At 38.8% G+C, this 10,012-nt stretch overlaps 1 protein-coding gene across 1 annotated transcript in view; it reads left to right on the forward strand.

Annotated features, from left to right (window-relative positions):
• Window positions 1-7,059, forward strand: part of CPZ (carboxypeptidase Z) — a 63,633-nt gene extending 56,574 nt beyond the window's left edge. Inside the window, exon 11 of the mRNA XM_014576092.2 lies at window positions 1,636-7,059. Coding sequence (XP_014431578.2) covers window positions 1,636-2,000 — 365 coding nt within the window. The 3' untranslated portion in view covers window positions 2,001-7,059. The remainder of the gene's footprint in view (window positions 1-1,635) is intronic.
• The last annotated feature ends 2,953 nt before the right edge of the window (window positions 7,060-10,012 follow it).

The raw sequence follows: 10,012 nt of genomic DNA on the forward strand, positions 1-10,012 counted from the left end.
CTTGTGTCACCAGGGTGGTAACATTTTCCTCTGGTGGTGACTGTTATAATCACTGTGGAAAGCCAGTATGCAGTGGCTGCTGCACTGCTTTACGTCTGATTAAACATAAAAGTACAGGGGACACAAAACTAGAGATTTTTGAAGTTGAAATTGGGGCATGATTTAGGGTCTGTTTCAAACATCTTTCTAGACAATAACTACCCATTAATGTCAATGGGCTATGGATAAGGCCCTTAAAGAAATAAGCAACAAATATTGTGCAGCTATGACGGATTTCATTTCAGGATGGATGAGAGTTTGTGTAGCTGAAATTTCATAGTGACCGGGCTTTCATCAAGAGAGAAAATGTCCAGTAGTCACACAACCAAAATATTCAAAATGAAGGAAATTATGAGTGCACTGTTCCCTACAGTAAATGTAATGAGTAGATAAGAGGGTAGTATACTCACCTCATGTAAACTGGACTAATTTATTCTAGAACATATTAAAATGTGGTTTTCCTTTACATAGAGACAATCAAGGTTATTTTTCAATAATTTAACTCTGAATGTCTTTTCTATGTTGAGTTAAAGTCATACATTTAAAAGATTAGTTGAAGATAATGGGTGATATGGTCATGTCCCCATGATTGTTGTACGGGTGGGACTTTCCATGCATAGATCACATATTCCACCATCATCAAAGGGTGATTATTTACATCGTCATCCCCCTTTGTCCCCAGGCCTTATAGAGAATTTCTTATAGATTGGAGATCCATGAGTGGGGGGATGGGGTGGGGGGTAATCAGAGATCAAAAACTGTGGGTTTTTTCCTTTTTCTTCCCCCCTCTTCCTTTATTTTCATCTTTAAAAAAAGACATTGACATCCTATAAAAATAGCATTAATGAAACATTAGCTCATCTATGAAATGTTAAAAATCCAGGAAATACAAAGTTATGCATAAATGCTCCGTGTTTGCACTGCCTCCTTCTGCATATGCCTTAAAATACAGGCCTGATCTTCAGCTGGAGGAAATGGCTATCGTTCTACCGAAGTCATAGCAGATATCAGGGTGGCCATTTCATTGATCATTTTCACCTCTCCAGCAGAGACAAACTATTCAAACCAGCTGAGGATGTGGTTCTGCTTCATATGTATTATAGATTAGAAATAGGAAATTCTTATACCCTCTGACATACAAATATTTATATTGGACTTGATTCTTCTTTCACTTCCATCAGCTACAGACAGGTGTAAATTCATTGACTTCAGTGAAGCTATGTCTTATTTATATCATTGTAAGCAGGATCAGGCTCAGGCACCATTATTTTTTGCCACTGTGTACTACTGAATAATACATAGACTGCTTCTATCCTGATATTAATACAATTTGCAAGATCAGAAATATAGTAATTGATGTTTACTCTGTTATTTACTAAGGGGCCAGATTTTCACCCAGCAGCTTCCATAGTGACGCTTGATTTTTAAAAGAGGGGAATACCCAGTGTGCTGAGCTCTTTGCAAAATCTGGCCCTGGATTGTGGGCACTGAGCTCTTTTGAAAATCTACCCTTATATGTCCAAAGCTGACCTATGTATAGATGTGTGTAGGCATGTATGACACTGGATAAAGGACTGAGATACTTGTTTTCTTTAGCTGCTGATGGAGACTACTGGAGACTCCTACCTCCAGGAACATACATAATCAGTGCTCATGCTCCTGGATACAGCAAGGTGATGAAGAAGGTCACGCTGCCTGCCAAGATGAAAAGAGCTGGGAGAGTAGATTTTATCCTTCGATCTCTAGATACAAGGCCTAAAAACTTTCTCCGGAGACCCACGGAAGACATATACGAGCGATACGACCCACTGGAACATTTTGATCCTCATGCCCAACATGCACAGTCTGAACCAAGAGGAGATAGAGGACAGCCCTCACAACAGAATGAGAAGCCTTGGTGGTGGTCTTACTTCAGCTCCCTAGGTCAACATAAACCACTGTGGCTGCTCAAACAACGTTAAGTCATATAATTGTTTGGCTCACCTTATTATGACACTTTTCCATCACAATCCTAATAATACACAGTTCTAATATTGCTAATGGCAATATTGAAATCTGTTTAATTTGGAAATATAGTGTTAAGTCAATATTACTTTATGTAATTCTTTTATTTTGTCTTTGCGCAGAACTGATTATTTTCAAGTAGTTTTATATATTAAAAAATAGTATGCATTTGTTCAAAGGCCAGGTTCTATTCAGTTTCCTAGTAATGTGTTTTCCTTAGGCCCATACAGTTAATCATCAGATTTATTATTTATTAGACACTAAAGTACCTGCAGAGGAATCTTCCTGATCTTTTAATGCATTTTCATACATGTCTTATCACATTAATTATTGCAAACTGAAAACACCCTTTAGGAAAATTTGGAAAAGCCTTTTCTTCTTTATACATTATTTCTGCATATTAAGCTTAGTACATTAAATCTTCCAACATAGATTTAAATGATTTTAGAGAGAAAAAAGCCTTCATTGGATCTCAGCATTCATTTTCAGGAAAAAACTCACCAGAAATGAGAAATGTGGAAAGAAGAAATCTGTGTTTTTAAATTAGGAACAATTGCAGTAGGATGAAATTGTTGTGAAAGAGTCAGTTCTTAATAAAGAAACATTGAACAAAGTCACATTTTCCCTGCTTGAAAAGGACCCATACATTTTATAAAATAAAGGATAAAGTGATAAAAACCAGATTGTGGAATCCCCTTATGTATTGCATAGAGCCTTACATCATGAGTAGCCAACTGAAGTAAATGGTAATACTTGGAGGGTGCGTGTAGACTGGCAAGATTTTGTGCAAAAGCAATTGCTTTTGCGCAAAAACTTGCCAGCTGTCTACACTGGCCGCTTGAATTTGCACAAGAGCACTGACTTTGTAATGTACAAAATCAGTGCTTCTTGCGCAAATACTTTCACGCTCCCGCTCGGGAAAAAGCCCTCTTGGAAGCCCTCAGGGAAGAACTGTTTTGCACAAAAAAGCCCCGATGGCTAAAATGGCGATCGGGGCTTTCTTGCGCAAAAATAGCATCTAGACTGGCCACAGATGCTTTTGCGCAAAAGCACTTTTTGCACAAAAGCATTTGTGCCAATCTAGACGCGCTTTTGTGAAAATACTTGTAATGGAAAAACTTTTCAGTTAAAAGTATTTCTGCAAAATCATGCCAGTCTAACCGCAGCCAGAGAGTTTGAATAAGAGTATTTGAGCCTAGTAGAGTTTTAATACTAAAAGTTATGAAAACATTTATTATTATAAATTACTAGGAGGTGAAGAATAAATGACCCAGTTCATGTGGAAACTAGGGTAAAATGTGACATATGTCATACAAGGGTAATCAATGGCTTAATTGTAGAGTACATCAAGATTCAAGGCATATGTTAAAAGAACTTAATAAACATCAAAGAAATCTACAAGATCATCAGATAAACCTTCTGTTCAAGAGAGTCACAAGAAAAACTAGGCGAACGCTGGATTTTTGAGATCTAATCTTTTATAAGACATGCTGATGTAACAATCCTATTTGGAACTATGAAAAATAACTTTAATTTGTATGAAAGAATTAGGTGCAGACCTTCAGCAGGCATGAACAAGTGTCAGTGGAATGACATCTATTCAGAAGACAGGTAGGTCTAGCCAAATATGGTTTCTGAAAAAAAGCTGATTGTTTGGTATTGCCGTACTTCATGCAGATACTGCTCCATTAACTGGTCTCTAGATCACTATCATCTCTAAAGTACTGTTTCCTCAACCCTATCAATGGTGTCTACACTGTATATTTCACAATGGATGATACATGCACACACATCTCATGCCTTGGTTACCTAAGAGAGAGACAGAGAGATGTTTTCATAGCCACAGTCTTGTATACCTTTACGAGCTTAAGTAATCCAGTTGACATTATTAAGTCATCTGCTTACATGTGTAAAGTTATTCATGCGCTTAAGAGTATGCAGGATAGGAGTCTAAGACAGAAAGATCACATCTTTATAGAAAAACTTAAACAACAAATAGTCTTGCAGCATCTTAAAGACCAACAACTCACTTCTTCAGATGAATAGCCCATTCATCTGAAGAAGAGAGTTGTGCCCACGAAAGCTCATACCACCATCTACATGTTCTCTTAGTCTTTAAGGTGCTGCAAGACTATTTGTTGTTTTTTAAGTTTTTCCAGTTAGAGACTAACTTGTCTATCCCTCTGAAGCTTTTGAACATGCTAGGCACAATATAGAGTTAACAACAAAGAACAGATTGACTTGTGTAGCCCACTGCAGTCTATATAAATCCCTGTTATTTGCCCATGATTAGCTAAGTGAGATAGAAAAGATGAATAGTTGAAACATAAATTTAACAAAATTAAGCAAATAAGAGATTGTCTCAAAAAAAATGCTCTGTCTTCCTCTAGTGCACACGATGTTTCTCCTCTTATAAACCGAGTATTTACTATAATAGAGTTTTTAAAGCCACCATCCTATTGAGTGATAAAACTGACAAAGTCAGAACTCAGACAGAACTACTTAGCTGCTCACTTTCTTTGGGTATGTCTACACTGCAAGCTTCTTTCGGAATAAGCTATTCCAGAAGATACCTTGCAGAAAAGCTTATTGTGAAATAGAGCATCCACACTACGGGGAAGCCTCCAAATTAGTCCAAGGCAGGCTCCCCTAATGTGGATGTGTTATCTCGATTTAGAGCTCCAGATAGCACTGGGGAGGAATAACTTAGAATGGCCCTGATGAGGAGCTATTTCAACATAGCAGCAGTGGAGCATCCACACACACCTTCTTCCAAAAGAGCTTTTTCGGAAGAGGCATTATTCCTTGTAGAATGAAGTTTGCCAACATTGGAAAAAGCCCTGTGTTATTTAGATTTTATTTCAAAATAATGCAGTTGCTGTGTGGATGCTAGTATTGTTTTTATGGAATAATGGCCGTTATTCCAAAATAACGGTGCAGTGTAGACACACCCTTTGTGACAGTCTCCCTCGTATGCTTTTTTTAACACTCCCTCAAATCTCACAGGACTAATTGAACCTTTTGCAAGCTATCACAGAAAACCTGAAAGCAGCATGCCATGTCAGAAAATCCACTCCCTTCCTTGAGGCCTCCCTTGAACTAGCAAATAGCAGCAAAATGTGTAACAAGATAATTTGACTGGAAATATTACAAAGAACTTTTTGTGTGTGAGAGATTTCAAGTGGTCCCTAATTTGAAGTAGGTGTGAAATAAAGTAAGGATAACTTTCCTCGGGCTAATTTTGGTCTAGGCCTTTAATTGGACTGAAATTCTGATGGGTTTGATGAATGGTAATCTAGATACAAGGGATTGGTTGTGGCACACCAGCAGAAAACAACAGGTAACATCTTGGGAAAAGGAACCTCAACCTCTCTGAATTCTTGAGTTATTTCACTCTCTGGAAGATAAACTTCATTTTTTTTACTTGCAACAAATTTCTAGGAAAAAATAATTTTCAAAGTTTTTTAAAGAATGGTTTTTACATCAAAAATAGACTTGCCTTTTTGAGAATGCAATGGCTTCCACATTAAATAAATAAGTCAAAAAAAGGATGTTCCTTTAGGCCCACAAGTAAAGAGAAAATTCAATAACCTTAAAATCTGTGATGGGCTATTTCTTTTTCTGTTAATTACAACTGGACATGCTGCAAGAAGCAGCCTTAAATATAGTGATGAGCAGGTATCTAATTCATTTCAACGACTTGATTTGAAGCATTACCAGTTAGAAGTTAAAAATAATTGTAGTCCCTAGTGCCCACTAGTACATTTGTCCTTCTTAGGCTCACAATGAAACATGTAAGTCCTCTTTTCACTCTGCGTTGGTAGAAGACTGCAAGTTTCTCTACACTTTAATCCAATAAATGGTTGCCATATAGATTTTTTTCTCTTCCTCTGTAGAGAGAAAAGACGTTTGAGAGCATTAAATAACAATTACCCCCACTGACAGTCAAAAATTAGATTCAAGAAATCTTTATTGGCATTTTAGAGAGAAAAGAAAGAAAAATAGTCAAGTGGCAAAGTTCAATACAATTAAATGTGGTATTACATTTACACTATTATTTAAGACCAACACAGATTCGGCACTATCTTTAATTAGGGGAGGAAAAAGGGTCTTATATTTTTGGCTGTGCGCTGAAAATATGAAGATCTGAGTTCAATTAATAGCTTTACTATGGACTTGGGCAGGTGATGTAGGTTACATAGAATCATAGAACTGGAAGGGACCTTGCGAGGTCATCAAGTCCAGTCCCCTGCCCCCTCACGGCAGGACCAAGCACTGTCTAAATCATCCCTGACAGGTGTCTGTCTAACTTGTTCTTAAATATCTCCAGTGCTGGAGATTCTACAACCTCTCTAGGTAATTTATTCCAGTGTTTAACCATCATTATACATACATCACATGTATAATGCAAAAAAAAAAGTGTTCCTAAATCAGGTTAGCTAACTTGGGTTAAAATAGCAGTGATCATAAGACAACTTGGCTCTTGAGTTCTATCTCAAGTGTGCAGCCCAGAGAGGAACTCGGGGTTGATGTGTGAGTTGATAACCCAACTTAAAAGCCAAATGGCCATGTTTTCACTGCTATTTTATCCCAAGTTAGCAGAACACTTTTTTTTTCTGGATTAAAGACGTGCCCTTAGGCGTAGACTCTGGACAACACAAAATATGTGCTTATAGGGATGGCTGACTAGCGATGACTAGTGGGCTATGGCTCAAGCTCATTCCCCTCTGATCTGGTGTTGGTCTTCCAGCTTCATGGTCCCCTCTGCGAGGTTGACGTGCCAGCACCAGCTTCCCATTGTGGGGGAGGAAGAAAGCCCCAAGGCTCCCTGCTGTATCTGGCTCGCAGTGAAGAAGTAGACCCAGAAATGGTTCTGCTCACTGCCATTCTCCCTCCCCCAGCTGGGGGAACAGCAACGCACAGTCTCATTGCATGGATGCTTTCCTCATTGTTCCTATTGTCCAGAATTCCTGCCTTTCCTCACCCTGCCATAAATAAAGACAATGTTGAAACTTTTTTGTGTTGGTCATACATATTTTATTTAAAATGACGTTTGGTGAACTAACATGAGAAAGTTAAAGTGCTTAATCTGTTTAATAATTTTTATTAATATTTTCTTACTTTACTGGTTAAATTAAACCATTCTCAAAATGACTCAGACATAATTATATATGGTGAGTTTTCATTAGCAACTGGTGGTCCATGGAAAGGTTCACATTGGGTCATAGACTAAAAAGTTTGAGGACCTCTGCTCAGTGGGGAAGGGCCTGTCTCTTATTATGACACTGTGAGCTATGGGCGTGATTCCTGAGTAAGTCCGCTTCAACTATGTGAATAATGTAGCCTCAGTTGTGTAACTTAGGTCAGTGGCTTGTGGTAGTAAAAACAAGGCCACAGTTGAAGTAGGCTGCTTGCAAATGACCTCTTCATTTGCATGCTGATAAAGTTCTATGAAATAGCTGTTGAAGTGGGCACTTTTTAACGGGTCAGTAAGCCAGTCCCTTTTCCTGACTGGGCTTTCATTTGCTAGGATCTTATTTTATTTTATTTTTTTAAATAATTGCTTTAAATGGCAGTGAAAGCCTTCAAAATGTAAACTGTAAACTGTAAACTGATGGCTGAAAACAGATTGAAATAATATTTCTGAGAGGTAAGCATTCTCCTTATTCATCCCAAATGGTTAACCAAAGAACCTGATGATACTACTCTACATGCCGCCATTAGCTCTTTCACTGCTGCATACAAGTGTTACACCTTGGTTCGGTGATGTGATGGGAGCCTCAAGGGTTAAAGCCGACTACCCAGTGAAAACTACTGGATGATGGTGAAACAAATGATATTTATTAAGTGGTCAAAACCAGTAATTAACAAGTAGGTGTTTAAACTAGCAATTGCTTAGTACTTTTACAGCATAGAAAAGCTTGGGCACAATTATACCCAACTGATTACAATTCTTTGATTACAATTCACTTATATCAAATCACTATCCCTAATTCGCCTAAGACAACGCAGCATACAAATAAAAAATACAAAAAACAAAGCCAAAATAATGATAATAAAAGAACCACCCACAGCCAATCCCTCCAATGTCACTTTAGGACAGCTGGTGGAGTTAGTCATTGATTTTTTACTGTTACAAGTTGACAACTCAAAGGTTTTTCTTCTAACACTAATACCTGGGCTAAAGCTTAACCCTTTCACATAGCACAAAATCACACTATCTATACAATACAATTAATATGACTTACTTATACTTCACAGGATTATAGGATATAATTAATACAGCTTAACTATTAACTAAACCATCAATTAATAAATTTAAGCAATACTTACAAATCCAGAAACGATAACAACATAAAGACACACTAGAACTCGGAGCATACTCAGGACTCGTGCACCCCTATATTTGATTCGAAGGGTGGAGAGGCAGCCTCAGGGTGATCAATCCTTTAGCCGGGCAAAAAAAGACACGTGCCCTCAATACACGGAACCTCCGTCGAACAAAGGGATTGAGGGTCTTTTATACAAAACTTCGGTGTCTGTTGCCATGCTAGGGTCTGCATTTGGCAGGGCCTGATAGGCTAGTGATGAGGTAGCATGACAATATTGCCCTATAGGAATTTTCGTGATGTATGCGTGATCCCCTCGTGGACAGGACCAGATGGGGCATAGTTAGTGTGAGACAATTATGTTTTATTACCCTATGTTTACTTTTTCCTTTGCCCCTAAGACTGGTCAAGCAACGGTCAAATGAGGCTTATCTGTAAGCACTATCTAGTCATGCTCACCTCCCTATTTTTTGGCGCCTGTGAGTCCCAGAATGCCTATAAGATCAAATTCCATTCACAAAACTGCATTGTGCTGCCCATGCTCCTCTGAGTATCTGGGTTTTGTGTGAGGGGCCTTGTGTGGCAGGATGGGCTATACGCGAAGGCTATGGACAGAAAAAGCCTGCTTTACAACAACAAGAAAGAAGAGTGATGATCAAATTAAAATCTGCACAGTACACTGTAAATTGATGCCACCTTTTGATGCCATGAGTGAACCAAATTGGGCTGTGGTCGAAGCTTGGAAGACTATCACCACTGTATTCTCCAATTCTGCCTTTTTTAGAATGTTAGTAGTACAAAATGCCAGTTACTGGAAATATATGCACAACTATTTGAACAGAGAAACAACATTTTAAAACAAAGAACATTTGGTGCATTATTGATATTAAGGGCATTCATCACTGTAATATGTGACTGAAAACTTGAATTATTGAAGGAGATATAACATAACTGCAGTATACATTTGAAAGTCAGCTCTTGTTATGTATGTGGACCTTAACTTCAAAAGAAAAGAAGTCTCAGGCTATGTCTAGACTACTAGCTTCTTTTGAAAGAAGCTTTTCCAGAAGAGATATTCCGGAAAACCTTTTTTCGAAAGAGCACATCTACACACAAAGTGCTTCAAAAAACCAATCTACTGATTCAAAAGATAGCATCCACACTGATTGGATGCTATCTCGTATATAAGGCCAGCTGGAACCAGTTTAGGCAGGGCTTGAGGTCAGCAGTTGCTTCTGAGTGCTATTGCGTAAGCCTAGCTGAAAGATCAGCTTAAAGGGACCCCCCTGGACAGCTGTTTCTCTGCTTCTGCTGAGTGTTTGCCTACCTCTCCAAAGGACAGCAAAGCTTTAGCAGTGCGTGCTCTGGGTGCCCAGCCTTTGGACGCCACAGCATTCTTTGTGACATGGAGCTGTATGTGCCTCTGGGCATGTGATGGCTCCACATGGCCATGCTCCAGTTTCTGTAGCAGTTTGTGCAGGCTGCCTTCATGGCCCTGCACGAGCTTGACACTGAACTCATCCTTGACACACTCTCCCTGTGTGTGGGAGCAAGACCCTTGCAATCGCAACCCAGAGTGGAGAGATGGTTTTGGAGGCTGGACACTAGTACCAACTGGTGGGACAGGCTGGTCATGCAGC

Source organism: Pelodiscus sinensis, chromosome 5 (assembly GCF_049634645.1).
Source record: "Pelodiscus sinensis isolate JC-2024 chromosome 5, ASM4963464v1, whole genome shotgun sequence".
In the NCBI taxonomy this organism is placed as follows: domain Eukaryota; kingdom Metazoa; phylum Chordata; order Testudines; family Trionychidae; genus Pelodiscus; species Pelodiscus sinensis.